Consider the following 15,719-nt stretch of genomic DNA (forward strand, 5'->3'; position numbering starts at 1 on the left):
ACTATTCCCGTAGACAATGACGACATAAAAATCAAGGCCAATGGCTCCGCTATCTCCTCCCTCGCTTCCCAGAGGATCCTAGGATAAATGCCATCAGGCCCAGGGGACTTATCTATTTTCATCCTTTCCAGTATTCCCCAGACCTCTTCCCGACATATCTCAAGACCATCCATTCTAATCACTGTGACTCAATATTCACATCAGCAATAGTGTCCTGTTCCTGAGTGAATACTGACAAAAAGCATTCATTCAATGTCTCCCCAATTTCTTCAGCCTCCACACACAACTTCCCACTACTATCCTTGACTGGACCGACACCTACCCTAGTCATCCTTTTATTCCTGACATACCTATAGAAAGCCTTTGGGTTTTCCTTAATCCTACCAACTAAGGACTTTTCATGTCCCCTTCTCGCTGCTCTTAGCTCTCTCTTTAGATCCTTCCTGGCTACCTTATAACTCTCAATCGCCCCAACTGAACCTTCACGCCTCATCTTTACATAGGCCACCCTCTTCCCTTTCACAAGGGATTCCAATTCCTTATTAAACCACGGCTCCCTCACAAGACCCTTTACTCCCTGCCTGACTGGTACATACTTATCAAGGACACCCAATAGCTGTTCCTTGAACAATCTTCACATATCATTTGTGTTCTTCCCTTGAAGCCTATTTTTCCAATCCACGCGTCCTAAGTCATGCCTCACCGCATCATAATTTCCCTGCCCCCAGCTATAACTCTTGCCCTGCAGTGCACACTACATACATACCCCTACATTTACCTCTTACCTAACACTACGGGCCATTTAGCATGGCCAATTCACCTGACCCGCACATCTTTAGACTGTGGGAGGAAACCGGAGCACCCGGAGGAAACCCACGCAGACACGGGGAGAACGTGCAAACTCCACACAGTCAGTCGCCTGAGTCGGGAATTGAACCCGGGTCTCAGGCGCTGTGAGACAGCAGTGCTAACCACTGTGCCCGAGTTTGCACATTCTCCCTGTGTCGGCGTTGGTTTTCTCCGGCCGCTCTGGTTTCCTCCCACAGTCTAAAGTTGTGCAGGTTAGGTGAATTGGCCAGGCTAAATTGCACGTAGTGTTACGTGGAGAGGAATGGGTCTGGGTGGGTTGCTGTTTGGAGGGTCGGTGTGGGCTTGTTGGGCCGAAGGGCCCGTTTCCACACTGGAAGTAATCTAATTCTCTGTCAGAAAGCGTGCGAGGCCAAAATATGAGTGGGATGGATGTTTTAGAGATTACAGCGAAGTAAACCTGAAGGGCTGAATGGCCGATACGTTTTATTCGTCAGATCCTGCAACCGAGCCGAGCATCTCCGTGAGAGCTGACGGCGGATCAGTCAACATCAGCTGCACAGTTCCAGACGGTGTCCCTTCAGGCCGCTTTCTGTTGCTGAAGGACACGGTTCCCATCATCAACAGCACCATCAGCCAGCAATCCTTCACCTACACCATTCCGAACATCACTGCCAGCAGCCAGGGCCACTACACATGTTCCTACACAACCCAGGTTTCAGGTCGTTGGATACCATCGTTTCAAAGTCGCCCTGTAACTGTCGCACGTGAGTAAGGCTTCTGCTGGCTCGGTAAGACGTGAATATTCGGAAACCGTGTCCCAGAGCATGACGAAATCTGCAAGGCAGATATTTACAATGTAATTCCAGCATTAGGGTCGGCTTCCTGTGAAAGGGGACATTTATAAGATGGCACTGTAACAATCTTTTTGCCTTTCCTGCGATTTACGATCTGAATAAGTGTCCCCACATATACACAATACCAGCTGGCAAAGTCTCGATGTTCACCCCTTGACAGAGGTGGGTTGGGAAGGTTAGCTGTACAGAGGGGTTTTGATGCACAGCCGCACCCAGTGCATGAGTTTACTTCCTGCACAGACAGAGATCAAAGTGAGGATCCAGCCTTTTCAAATTTTGAATGAGGCCCGGTGAGCATCTGGTTAATGTGCCAACTATCGGCTGTCTGTCTGATATCTCTCTGGCAAATCTACATAAAATGAACAGGTGCAGGAAGAAAGAGAGAGAGGGAGAGGCAGAGAGAGAGAGAGAGAGAGAAAGAGAAAGACAGAGAGAGAGAGAGACTGAGAGAGAGGTAGAAACCAGTGAGTGAGGAGCTGCCACCAGTCATCTTTCTGTCTGTCTATCACTTCCTGTCTCGCTCTCTAAGAGATTTGCAGACCTGCATAAATCTACATAAAACATGTGTGTACTGGTGCCAGGAACGGAAATGAACAACGATGGCAAATTAAATGTAGAATGATTCGGATATCGTCGTTGTCCTCTGAAGTAACGGGTCCACTCTGTTCTCTCAGGTTCGGGTGTGAGATTGGTCAATTCGAACGATCCGTGCTCTGGAACTGTGGAGGTGTTGTACGATGGAAGTTGGGGCACGGTTTGTGATGATGGCTGGGATTTGGCAGATGGCACTGTTCTTTGCAAGAAGCTGCAATGTGGACCCGCCCTGTCGGTGCACGGTAGTGCTCGGTTTGGAACAGGTAGCGGCAAGATTTGGATGGATGATGTTTCCTGCGAGGGGACAGAGTCCCATCTCCGGTCTTGCTCCTTCCCCGGTTGGGGAACCCACAACTGTGGTCATGGTGAGGATGCAGGTGTAATCTGTTACCCAGGTAAGACCCAGCTGTATAACTGAATGGACATCTTCTGTACAACTCAGGTTCCTGTGTTGGTTTGGCATTTACAGGGAAGAGGGCAAAAAGCTTTGAAAGATGCAATACAATTGGTTTTACATCAAGTTTATGACCAGCTTCTGGCTACATTGAAAAGTAAGAAAGGAAAATGTAAAACCTTAATCCGCCATGAGCTAATTGTCACAGGGACAACAAGATGAAAGAGATAACTGGGTGACACAATGTGTGCTGACCGTGAGAATTGTGTTGAATCCCATGGGATATTTGGAGAGCTACTGGGGAAGGGGCAGCTGTTCCCAAAGAACGTGTTCCACCTGGAACATCCTGGAAGGGGAGTCCTAGTGAATTGTAAAACACGGCCTGTGGGTCAGGTTTTGAATGAACATGTTGGGTGTATGGTTTCATTTGCCTGGAACATTAGTAGATTAAACCTGAAGCAGAATTTAGGATTGTAGGTTAGTGACGGTGCAGATTGTTCCAGTTAATACAAGGAAGGAACACTACGGGTGAGCGTCATATTGTAGTGACGAAGCAAAAAAGTGTGAGGAAATGTGATGTCATCAGATGTAAAGGGTTTAACTCCATTTAGCGCTGTCTTTATGCTTGACCCATTTTGAAGGAAGTGGACAAACTGACAGTGCAAATCTAAGGTCAAGAATCGGATACCACAGGAAACATGCTTAACGGAGATCAGAAAAGGATTTTTACTATTCAGAGATATTTGGGAATTCGGGGCGGGAGAAAGTGGGATAGAGAGAGAGAGACAGCGAGAGGGTGGGTGAGAGAAAAAGAGAGAGACAGAAAGATAAGGAGAGATCAGTGAGGGATACGGTGATGGGGTAGGACCATTAATCAGAGACGAACGGGCGACAGTTTTGGACGCTATTTCATCTGGGATTGTTTATCGTCAATGTGTTTGGAGCGAAAGAAACTGCAAAGGAATAAAATCTCAGACAAACAAAGCTGTTGAGCTAACCGACCAGCTGTGATTATTATGAATGGTGGAGCACTCTCAAAATGCCAAAAGGCCTAGTTTGGCTCCCAATTTCTTTCATTCAACATTCCTCATGTTTCAGGAGATAGGAAATACAGTGACATTTAACAGAATAGCAAACGGGTCTCCAAGTACATGCTTTATAGTTGGGGCGGCAGACTGGGGAGGCACGGTGGCTCAGTGGTTAGCACTGCTGCGTCATGGTGCCAGGATCCCAAGTTCAATTCCCGCTTCGGGCACCTGTCTGTGTGGAGTTTGCACATTCTCTCCGTGACTGCGTGAGTTTCCTCCGGGTGTTCCGGTTTCCGGGCAGAGTCCAAAGATATTCAGGTCGTGTGAATTGGCCATGCTAAATTGCCCGTAGTGTTAGGTGCATTAGTCAGGGGTAAATGGGTCTGTTTGGGTGGCTCTTCAGTGGGGCACTGTGGACTTGTTGGGCCGAAGGGCCTGTTTCCACACTGTCGTGACTGTGATCTAATTTAGTTGCCAATAACGGGAACATCCCACACATTAATCGGACAGAATACAATTGCAGATTTCTATCGTTCTCCATTCCTCATGTTTCAGTCCATTTCAAATCCAGTAACATTAAACAGAATGGTAAACGGCTCTCCAATCACATAATTGAGACTCTACCCTTTATAGTTGGCAATAACGAGAATACCCCACACATTAATCAGACAGAATAAAATTGCAGATTTCTGAAATCTCCTTTACCAATTTTCCTCTTTTTAGATCCTTCAAAGGAGCCGACAATCTCTGTCAGCCCTTCACTGGCACTCTATGTGGCTGGAGATTCACTCACTATTAACTGCACAGTTCCACACAGCAACTTGACTGGACATCTGGAGTTGCTGAAGGACTCGAATTCTCTCAGCTTTGGACAAGGAGCCCTCACATACGTCATTGAAAACGTCACCACCAGCGACCAAGGGAGCTACCAATGTTCATATCGGACTGAGGTGGCAGAGCAATGGTCACCCAGCTCTCTGAGTCAACCTGTTGATATTGTTGTTACAAGTGAGTGTATATTGTGTCAGTTATGGACAAAGTGATGACTGATCTGCAGATGCTAGCGATCAGAGTCGAATGGTGTGATGTTGGAAAAGCACAGCGGGTCAGGCAGCATCTGAGGAGCCCCAGAGTCGACGGTTTGAGCATGAGGCCTTCATCAGGAATGAAGATGCTGATGATGGGCTTTTGCTCGAAACATCGACTTTCCTGCTCCAGGATTCTGCGTGACCAGCTGTTCCTTTCCAGCACCACACCTTTCCACTTGTGTCTGTTTTGTCAAATTAAACAATTCCTGAATTGTTCCAATGTGTGTTGATGATATTTTCTGGTGGCAGAACCTCCACGCTCAGACAAAATTCATTTTCAGCCGTGTTTTATTTAAGCACACATTGTTCAGAAAATGCAACATGTACTTCCTTTGCTCTGCAGTTTCCATGTTTATGAAACGGTGACCCCTTTGTTCTGGACTGCCCCCTCCATCCGGAATACCGTTCCGGGAGTTACCCTGTCCAGTCTTATGAAAAGATCTGTGAAATTTGCTTCAGGAGATACACCTTATGGTTGGGTCATGTCGTCTCATGACAGCAATATGCCATCACACTGATACAGTCAGCGGGATTTGGACACGCGGAGCGAGTGGCAATGTCCAGCAGATGCAGATTAATGTGGATCAGCGAGAGGGTATCCAATGCAGTGCAAAGTGTCAGGGAGGTGGATTAGGATCCAAACGGTGTTAGATCTGGAAAGCAGGGATGAACCTGAGTGTTTCTGTACATCAGTCACGAACAGTAATTGTGGCCGGTGTAGCAGGGAATGAAGAAAGCAAATGGAATCTTGTCCTTCATAGGAAGAGGGTTCAGTCCCAGGATGGGATACCTTGATAGCACAGCTGGATATTTGTGCGTGCACCTTGGGTCTCCTTATGGGCAGGAGGATGTTCTGGTTCCAGAGATAGTTCAACAAAGCTTTCCCAGACTGTTTTCTGGGATGGCAGGGCTGACGTATGAAGAGAGTCTGGATTGGTTAGGAGTATGGTCACTGGTGTTTGGAAGAATGGTGAGGGATCTCATAGAAAGATTTAAAAAATTCTCAAAGAACTAGACAAAGATGAACACAGGAAAGATGTTCCAAATCACGGGCAGAGTCCAGATTCACAGTCTCAAGAGGACAGAGTGGGATTGAGAAAAGGAGTAATGTCTTCACTCAGAGAGTGGGGAGCCTGTGGGATTCTCTGCTTCAGGAAGCGGGCGAGGTCCAAATATCCCATGCTATTCCAGTTCGAGTCGGATAGATGTTTTACAGATTACAGCGAGAAAGCACGGGAGCAGGGAGTTGAATAATAAGGAACGATATTATTGAATGGGTGAGGTCAACTTGACGGGCCGAATGGCCTACTCCTGATCCAGTGTTGGATATTTTAGTGAGATGATTTGTTTTATTCGTCAGATCCTGCAACCGAGCCGAGCATCTCCGTGAGAGCTGACGGCGGATCAGTCAACATCAGCTGCACAGTTCCAGACGGTGTCCCTTCAGGCCGCTTTCTGTTGCTAAAGGACACGGTTCCCATCATCAACAGCACCATCAGCCAGCAATCCTTCACCTACACCATTCCGAACATCACTGCCAGCAGCCAGGGCCACTACACATGTTCCTACACAACCCAGGTTTCAGGTCGTTGGATACCATCGTTTCAAAGTCGCCCTGTAACTGTCGCACGTGAGTAAGGCTTCCGCTGGCTCGGTAAGACGTGAATATTCGGAAACCGTGTCCCAGAGCATGACTAAATCTGCAAGGTAGATATTTACAATGTAATTCCAACATTAGGGTCGGCTTCCTGTGAAAGAGGGCATTTATAAGGTAAACAGTCACGTTCGATTTGCCTTTCCTGCTCCATGCTCCCTGAGTGACCCTGCCCACATGTCTACAACACCAGCTGGCAAAGTCTTGATGTTCACTTCTTGACTGAGATGGAGTGACAAAGTTGGCTGGACAGCTGGTCTCCGGGGCACAGGGGCACCCCGTGCGTGGGTTTGCTTCCTGCACAGGCAGTGAGCAAAGTGAGAATGCAGCCTTCTCAAACTTTGAATGGGGCCCGGTGAGCATCTGGTTAATCCACCACCGGTCATCTGTCTGTCTGTCTGTGTGTCTGATGTATTTCTGTGTTTCTGTCTCTCTTTCTGTCTCTCTCTCTCTCTCTGTCTGTCTGTCTCTCTCTCTCCAAAAGCAATGCAGAACCTTGTAAACCTCCATAAATGAGAGATGCACAGAGGGAGAGACAGAGACAGAGAGAGAGAGTACAAACCAATGAGGGAAGAGCTGTTACGAGTGATCACTCAGTCAGTCTGTCACTTCCTGTATCGCTCTCGAGTTTTGCAGACCCTTATAAATCTACATAAAACATGTGTGTATTGGTGTCAGGAAAGTAAATGAACAACGATGGCCGATCAAAGTTAGAATGATTCGGATATCACCGTTCTCAAGTGAAGTAATGGATCCACTCTGTTCTCTCAGGATCGGGTGTGAGATTGGTCAATTCGAACGATCCGTGCTCTGGAACTGTGGAGGTGTTGTACGATGGAAGTTGGGGCACGGTTTGTGATGATGGCTGGGATTTGGCAGATGGCACTGTTCTTTGCAAGGAGCTGCAATGTGGACCCGTCCTGTCGGTGCACGGTAGCGCTCGGTTTGGAGGAGGTACTGGAAATATTTGGATGGATGACGTTTCCTGCGAGGGGACGGAGTCCCATCTCCGGTCTTGCTCCTTCCCCGGTTGGGGAACCCACAACTGTGGTCATGGTGAGGATGCAGGTGTAACCTGTTACCCAGGTAAGAGACCAGTGGATATCTTCTGTGAAACTGAGGCTCTCACATACGATTAACAATAACAGGGAAGAGAGGGAAAAATGTTGAAAGCTACAATCCAATTGGCGACGGCAAAGAACATGAACAGTTTCTGGCTTAAGTTCAAAAGCAAGAAACGAAAACGGAAAACCTTAATCCGCCATGAGGTAATTGTCACAGGGACAACAAGATGAAAGAGATAACTGGGTGACACAATGTGTGGTGACCGTGAGAATCGTGTTGAATCCCATGGGATATTTGGAGAGCGACTGGGGAAGGGGCAGCTGTTCCCAAAGAACGTGCTCCACCTGGAACATTCTGGAAGGGGAGTCCTAGTGAATTGTAAAACACGGCCTGTGGGTCAGGTTTTGAATGAACATGTTGGGTGTATGGTTTCATTTGCCTGGAAACTGAGAACATTAAAGTGGAACCACAATGTAGGATTGTAGGTTAGTGATGGTGCAGATTGTTCCAGTTAAGTAGATAAAGGATTGTTCTAAGGTAACTAGAGAAAGGATTGGTTCAGTAAAGGATAACAAAGGAAGTCTGTGTACCGAACCTGAGAGAATGGGTGAGATTCTGAATGATTTCTTTGCATCAGTGTTCACTGAGGAGAGGAACATGGTGAATGTTGAGGTTACTGACAGAAGTTTGATTAGTCTGGATCACATTGACCTAAGTAGGGAATATATATTGGGTAGGCTAGAGGTTGTTAAGGTGGTCAAATCACCAGGACGGGATGTGATCTATCCCAAGTTGCTGAGGGAGGCAAGAGAGGAAATAGCTGAAGCCCTGACAGATATCTTTGTGGCGTCCTTAAATACAGGTGAGGTGCCGAGGACTGGACGGTTGCTCATATTGTCCCCCTGTACAAGATGTTTAGTAGGGATATTCTGGGCAACTACATACCAGTGAGCCTGATGTCGGTAGTGGGAACCATTCCTGAAGAAGGGCTCATGCCCGGAATGTCGATTCTCCTGCTCTTTGGATGCTGCCTGACCTGCTGCGCTTTTCCAGCAACACATTTTCAGCTTCTCCGAGGAAGTGATCAAATTGATTAATGAAGCCAATGAAGGCTGTTGTTGTCATAGCTCGGTGGATAAAGAACTGGTTGCACAACAGGAGGCAGACAGGAGTAGTTGAAGGGAGTTTCTCAAACTGGAGAAAGGTTACCAATGGTGTTCCTCAGGGGTCAGTGTTGAGCCACTGTTGTTTGTAATAGACATTAATGATCTGGGAGTTGGCACACTGTTGGTATAATCAGCAAGTTTGCAGATGACTCCAAGATTGGTGGAGGAGCAGAAAGCATAAGAGACTGTCAGAGAATACCGGAGGATATGGATAGACTGGAGAGTTGGGCAGAAAAGTGGCAGATGGTTATCCATCCAGACAAATGTGCGGTGACGCATTTAGGCAATACTGATTCTGGGGCGAATGATGCAATGAATGAAAGACCCGTGGGAAAAGTTGATGGGCATAGAGATCTGGGATTGCAGGTCCATTGTATCTGAAGGTTGCTGCACAGGTGGATAGAGTGGTCAAGAAGGCATATGGGATGCTTGCCTTCAGTGGATGGGGTATTGAGGAAAAGAGCTGGCAAGTCATGTCAACATTATACATGACATTGGTTCAGCCGCACGTACAGTTCTGGTCTGGTCCCAACATTACCAAAGAGATGTGGATGCTTTGGAGAGGGTGCAGAGAAGGTTTGTGAGGGTGTTGCCTGGTATGGAAGGTGCTTGCTATGAAGTAAGGTTGAGTAGGTTAGGCTAATGTTCACTAGAAAAAACGAGATAGAGGGGGGACCTGATTGAGGTTTACAAAATCATGAAGGATATAGACAGGGTGGATAGAGACAAGCTTTTTCCCAGGGTGAAGGATTCAATAACGAGAGGTCTCCCTTTTAAGGTGAGAGGTGGAAAGTTTGTGGGGGATACACGTGACGAGTACTTCACACAGAGGCTGGTGGGTGTCTGGAATGCATTGCCAGCAGGTTCGGTAGATTCACTTCAGATGCGTCTGGACAGATGCATGAGTTGGTGGGGAGAAGAGGGATACAAATGCTTCGGAATTGACAGACAGGTTTAGACAGTAGATTTGTATCTGCTCAGGCTTGGAAGGGCCTGTTCCATTGCTGTAAATTTTCTTTGTTCTTTGTTAATGCAAGGAACGGATACTCCGTGTGAGTGTCACATAGTACTGAGGAAGAAACAATGTATGAGGAAATATGATAACAGATCAGACATTAAGGGTTTAAGTATAGTATACATTGTCTTTATGCTTACCCATTTGGAATAAGATGGCCAAATCGACAGTGCAAATCTAAGGTAATGAATCAGATATCGTTGACGGGCAGGAAACATGCTGAATTCAGAGATATTTGAGAATTCAGAGAGAGAGATAAAGCGAGAGAGAGAGAGAGACTGCGCGTGTGTGTGTGAGAGAGAGAGAGACTAGTGAGGGGAAAGTTGGTGGGACAGTACCCTGAATCAGAGATGAAATGGGGACAGTTTTGGACGCTATTTCGTCTGGATGATATTGCGTCAATGTGGAGCTAAAGACACTGCAAGGGGATAAAGACACATACGAACAAAGATGTTGAGCTAAAAGATCAGCTGTGATCATTTTGAATGTTGGAGCATTCTCAAAATGCCGAATCGCCATCTCCTGCTCCTCGTTTCTATCACTTTATATTCCTAATGCTTCAGTACATTAACATGAAACAGAATCACATGATTGACACTCTAACCTTTATAGTTGGCAATAACGAGAATACCCCACACATTAATCAGACAGAATACAATTACAGATTTCTGAAATCTGCTTTGCCGATTTTCCTCTTTTTAGATCGTTTGACGGAGGCGACAATCTCTGCCAGCCCTTCACTGGCACTCTACGTGGCTGGAGATTCACTCACTATTAACTGCACAGTTCCACACAGCAACTTGACTGGACATCTGGAGTTGCTGAAGGACTCGAATTCTCTCAGCTTTGGACAAAGAGCCCTCACATACGTCATTGAAAACGTCACCACCAGCGACCAAGGGAGCTACCAATGTTCGTATCAGACTGAGGTGGCAGAGCAATGGTCACCCAGCTCTCTGAGTCAACCTGTTGATATTGTTGTTACAAGTGAGTGTATATTGTGTCAGTTATGGACAAAGTGACGACTAATCTGCAGCTGCTAGCGATCAGAGTCGAATGGTGTGATGTTGGAAAAGCACAGCGGGTCAGGCAGCATCTGAGGAGCCCCAGAGTCGATGGTTTGAGCATGAGGCCTTCATCAGGAATGAAGATGCTGATGATGGGCTTTTGCTCGAAACATCGACTTTCCTGCTCCAGGATTCTGCGTGACCAGCTGTTCCTTTCCAGCACCACACCTTTCCACTTGTGTCTGTTTTGTCAAATTAAACAATTCCTGAATGGTTCCAATGTGTATTGATGATATTTTCTGTTGGCAGAACCTCCACGCTCAGACAAAATTCATTTTCAGCCGTGTTTTATTTAAGCTCACATTGTTCAGAAAATGCAACATGTACTTCCTTTGCTCTGCAGTTTCCATGTTTATGAAACGGTGACCACTTTGTTCTGGACTGCCCCCTCCATCCGGAATACCGTTCCGGGAGTTACCCTGTCCAGTCTTATGAAAAGATCTCTGAAATTTGCTCCAGGAGATACACCTTATGGTTGGGTCATGTCGTCTCATGACAGCAATGTGCCATCACACTGATACAGTCAGCGGGATTTGGACACGCGGAGCGAGTGGCAATGTCCAGCAGATGCAGATTAATGTGGATCAGCGAGAGGGTATCCAATGCAGTGCAAAGTGTCAGGGAGGTGGATTAGGATCCAAACGGTGTTAGATGGGGAAAGCAGGAATGAACCTGAGTGTTTCTGTACATCAGTCACGAACAGTAATTGTGGCCGGTGTAGCAGGGAATGAAGAAAGCAAATGGAATCTTGTCCTTCATAGGAAGAGGGTTCAGTCCCAGGATGGGATACCTTGATAGCACAGCTGGATATTTGTGCGTGCACCTTGGGTCTCCTTATGGGCAGGAGGATGTTCTGGTTCCAGAGATAGTTCAACAAAGCTTTCCCAGACTGTTTTCTGGGATGGCAGGGCTGACGTATGAAGAGAGTCTGGATTGGTTAGGAGTATGGTCACTGGTGTTTGGAAGAATGGTGAGGGATCTCATAGAAAGATTTAAAAAATTCTCAAAGAACTAGACAAAGATGAACACAGGAAAGATGTTCCAAATCACGGGCAGAGTCCAGATTCACAGTCTCAAGAGGACAGAGTGGGATTGAGAAAAGGAGTAATGTCTTCACTCAGAGAGTGGGGAGCCTGTGGGATTCTCTGCTTCAGGAAGCGGGCGAGGTCCAAATATCCCATGCTATTCCAGTTGGAGTCGGATAGATGTTTTACAGATTACAGCGAGAAAGCACGGGAGCAGGGAGTTGAATAATAAGGAACGATATTATTGAATGGGTGAGGTCAACTTGACGGGCCGAATGGCCTACACCTGCTCCAGTGTTGGATATTTTAGTGAGATGATTTGTTTTATTCGTCAGATCCTGCAACCGAGCCGAGCATCTCCGTGAGAGCTGACGGCGGATCAGTCAACATCAGCTGCACAGTTCCAGACGGTGTCCCTTCAGGCCGCTTTCTGTTGCTAAAGGACACGGTTCCCATCATCAACAGCACCATCAGCCAGCAATCCTTCACCTACACCATTCCGAACATCACTGCCAGCAGCCAGGGCCACTACACATGTTCCTACACAACCCAGGTTTCAGGTCGTTGGATACCATCGTTTCAAAGTCGCCCTGTAACTGTCGCACGTGAGTAAGGCTTCCGCTGGCTCGGTAAGACGTGAATATTCGGAAACCGTGTCCCAGAGCATGACTAAATCTGCAAGGTAGATATTTACAATGTAATTCCAACATTAGGGTCGGCTTCCTGTGAAAGAGGGCATTTATAAGGTAAACAGTCACGTTCGATTTGCCTTTCCTGCTCCATGCTCCCTGAGTGACCCTGCCCACATGTCTACAACACCAGCTGGCAAAGTCTTGATGTTCACTTCTTGACTGAGATGGAGTGACAAAGTTGGCTGGACAGCTGGTCTCCGGGGCACAGGGGCACCCCGTGCGTGGGTTTGCTTCCTGCACAGGCAGTGAGCAAAGTGAGAATGCAGCCTTCTCAAACTTTGAATGGGGCCCGGTGAGCATCTGGTTAATCCACCACCGGTCATCTGTCTGTCTGTCTGTGTGTCTGATGTATTTCTGTGTTTCTGTCTCTCTTTCTGTCTCTCTCTCTCTCTCTGTCTGTCTGTCTCTCTCTCTCCAAAAGCAATGCAGAACCTTGTAAACCTCCATAAATGAGAGATGCACAGAGAGAGGGAGAGACAGAGACAGAGAGAGAGAGTACAAACCAATGAGGGAAGAGCTGTTACGAGTGATCACTCAGTCAGTCTGTCACTTCCTGTATCGCTCTCGAGTTTTGCAGACCCTTATAAATCTACATAAAACATGTGTGTATTGGTGTCAGGAAAGTAAATGAACAACGATGGCCGATCAAAGTTAGAATGATTCGGATATCACCGTTCTCAAGTGAAGTAATGGATCCACTCTGTTCTCTCAGGATCGGGTGTGAGATTGGTCAATTCGAACGATCCGTGCTCTGGAACTGTGGAGGTGTTGTACGATGGAAGTTGGGGCACGGTTTGTGATGATGGCTGGGATTTGGCAGATGGCACTGTTCTTTGCAAGGAGCTGCAATGTGGACCCGTCCTGTCGGTGCACGGTAGTGCTCGGTTTGGAGGAGGTACTGGAAATATTTGGATGGATGACGTTTCCTGCGAGGGGACGGAGTCCCATCTCCGGTCTTGCTCCTTCCCCGGTTGGGGAACCCACAACTGTGGTCATGGTGAGGATGCAGGTGTAACCTGTTACCCAGGTAAGAGACCAGTGGATATCTTCTGTGAAACTGAGGCTCTCACATACGATTAACAATAACAGGGAAGAGAGGGAAAAATGTTGAAAGCTACAATCCAATTGGCGACGGCAAAGAACATGAACAGTTTCTGGCTTAAGTTCAAAAGCAAGAAACGAAAACGGAAAACCTTAATCCGCCATGAGGTAATTGTCACAGGGACAACAAGATGAAAGGGATAACTGGGTGACACAATGTGTGGTGACCGTGAGAATCGTGTTGAATCCCATGGGATATTTGCAGAGCTACTGGGGAAGGGGCAGCTGTTCCCAAAGAACGTGCTCCACCTGGAACATCCTGGAAGGGGAGTCCTAGTGAATTGTAAAACACGGCCTGTGGGTCAGGTTTTGAATGAACATGTTGGGTGTATGGTTTCATTTGCCTGGAAACTGAGAACATTAAAGTGGAACCACAATGTAGGATTGTAGGTTAGTGATGGTGCAGATTGTTCCAGTTAAGTAGATAAAGGATTGTTCTAAGGTAACTAGAGAAAGGATTGGTTCAGTAAAGGATAACAAAGGAAGTCTGTGTACCGAACCTGAGAGAATGGGTGAGATTCTGAATGATTACTTTGCATCAGTGGTCACTGAGGAGAGGAACATGGTGAATGTTGAGGTTACTGATAGAAGTTTGATTAGTCTGGATCACATTGACCTAAGTAGGGAAGATATATTGGGTAGGCTAGAGGTTATTAAGGTGGTCAAATCACCAGGACGGGATGTGATCTATCCCAAGTTGCTGAGGGAGGCAAGAGAGGAAATAGCTGAAGCCCTGACAGATATCTTTGTGGAGTCCTTCAATACAGGTGAGGTGCCGAGGACTGGACGGTTGCTCATATTGTCCCCCTGTACAAGATGTTTAGTAGGGATATTCTGGGCAACTACATACCAGTGAGCCTGATGTCGGTAGTGGGAACCATTCCTGAAGAAGGGCTCATGCCCGGAATTTCGTTCTCCTGCTCTTTGGATGCTGCCTGACCTGCTGCGCTTTTCCAGCAACACATTTTCAGCTTCTTCGAAGAAGTGATCAGATTGATTAATGAAGCCAATGAAGGCTGTTGTTGTCATAGCTCGGTGGATAAAGAACTGGTTGCACAACAGGAGGCAGACAGGAGTAGTTGAAGGGAGTTTCTCAAACTGGAGAAAGGTTACCAGTGGGTGTTCCTCAGGGGTCAGTGTTGAGCCACTGTTGTTTGTAATAGACATTAATGATCTGGGAGTTGGCACGCTGTTGGTATAATCAGCAAGTTTGCAGATGACTCCAAGATTGGTGGAGGAGCAGAAAGCATAAGAGACTGTCAGAGAATACCGGAGGATATGGATAGACTGGAGAGTTGGGCGGAAAAGTGGCAGATGGTTATCCATCCAGACAAATGTGCGGTGACGCATTTAGGCAATACTGATTCTGGGGCGAATGATGCAATGAATGAAAGACCAGTGGGAAAAGTTGATGGGCATAGAGATCTGGGATTGCAGGTCCATTGTATCTGAAGGTTGCTGCACAGGTGGATAGAGTGGTCAAGAAGGCATATGGGATGCTTGCCTTCTGTGGATGGGGTATTGAGGAAAAGAGCTGGCAAGTCATGTCAACATTATACACGGCATTGGTTCAGCCGCGCTTACAATACTGTGTTCAGTTCTGGTCCCAACATTACCAAAGAGATGTGGATGCTTTGGAGAGGGTGCAGAGAAGGTTTGTGAGGGTGTTGCCTGGTATGGAAGGTGCTTGCTATGAAGTAAGGTTGAGTAGGTTAGGCTAATGTTCACTAGAAAAAACGAGATAGAGGGGGGACCTGATTGAGGTTTACAAAATCATGAAGGATATAGACAGGGTGGATAGAGACAAGCTTTTTCCCAGGGTGAAGGATTCAATAACGAGAGGTCTCCCTTTTAAGGTGAGAGGTGGAAAGTTTGTGGGGGATACACGTGACGAGTACTTCACACAGAGGCTGGTGGGTGTCTGGAATGCATTGCCAGCAGGTTCGGTAGATTCACTTCAGATGCGTCTGGACAGATGCATGAGTTGGTGGGGAGAAGAGGGATACAAATGCTTCGGAATTGACAGACAGGTTTAGACAGTAGATTTGTATCTGCTCAGGCTTGGAAGGGCCTGTTCCATTGCTGTAAATTTTCTTTGTTCTTTGTTAATGCAAAGAACGGATACTCCGTGTGAGTGTCACATAGTACTGAGGAAGAAACAATGTA

The 15,719-nt window shown here is 46.9% G+C and overlaps 2 protein-coding genes across 2 annotated transcripts in view; both read left to right on the plus strand.

The window, feature by feature from the left end:
- Nucleotides 1–13,532, plus strand: part of LOC132833892 (deleted in malignant brain tumors 1 protein-like) — a 91,560-nt gene extending 78,028 nt beyond the window's left edge. Inside the window, 3 exon segments of the mRNA XM_060852552.1 lie at nucleotides 2,339–2,653; nucleotides 7,194–7,508; nucleotides 13,165–13,532. Of these exon segments, the coding sequence (XP_060708535.1) occupies nucleotides 2,339–2,653; nucleotides 7,194–7,508; nucleotides 13,165–13,532 (998 nt within the window).
- A 24-nt stretch (nucleotides 13,533–13,556) lies between these two features.
- Nucleotides 13,557–15,719, plus strand: part of LOC132833893 (deleted in malignant brain tumors 1 protein-like) — a 90,873-nt gene continuing 88,710 nt past the window's right edge. The window contains 1 exon segment of the mRNA XM_060852553.1: nucleotides 13,557–13,661. Coding sequence (XP_060708536.1) covers nucleotides 13,557–13,661 — 105 coding nt within the window.

The sequence above is a fragment of the Hemiscyllium ocellatum genome, chromosome 38 (genome assembly GCF_020745735.1).
Source record: "Hemiscyllium ocellatum isolate sHemOce1 chromosome 38, sHemOce1.pat.X.cur, whole genome shotgun sequence".
In the NCBI taxonomy this organism is placed as follows: Eukaryota; Metazoa; Chordata; class Chondrichthyes; order Orectolobiformes; family Hemiscylliidae; genus Hemiscyllium; species Hemiscyllium ocellatum.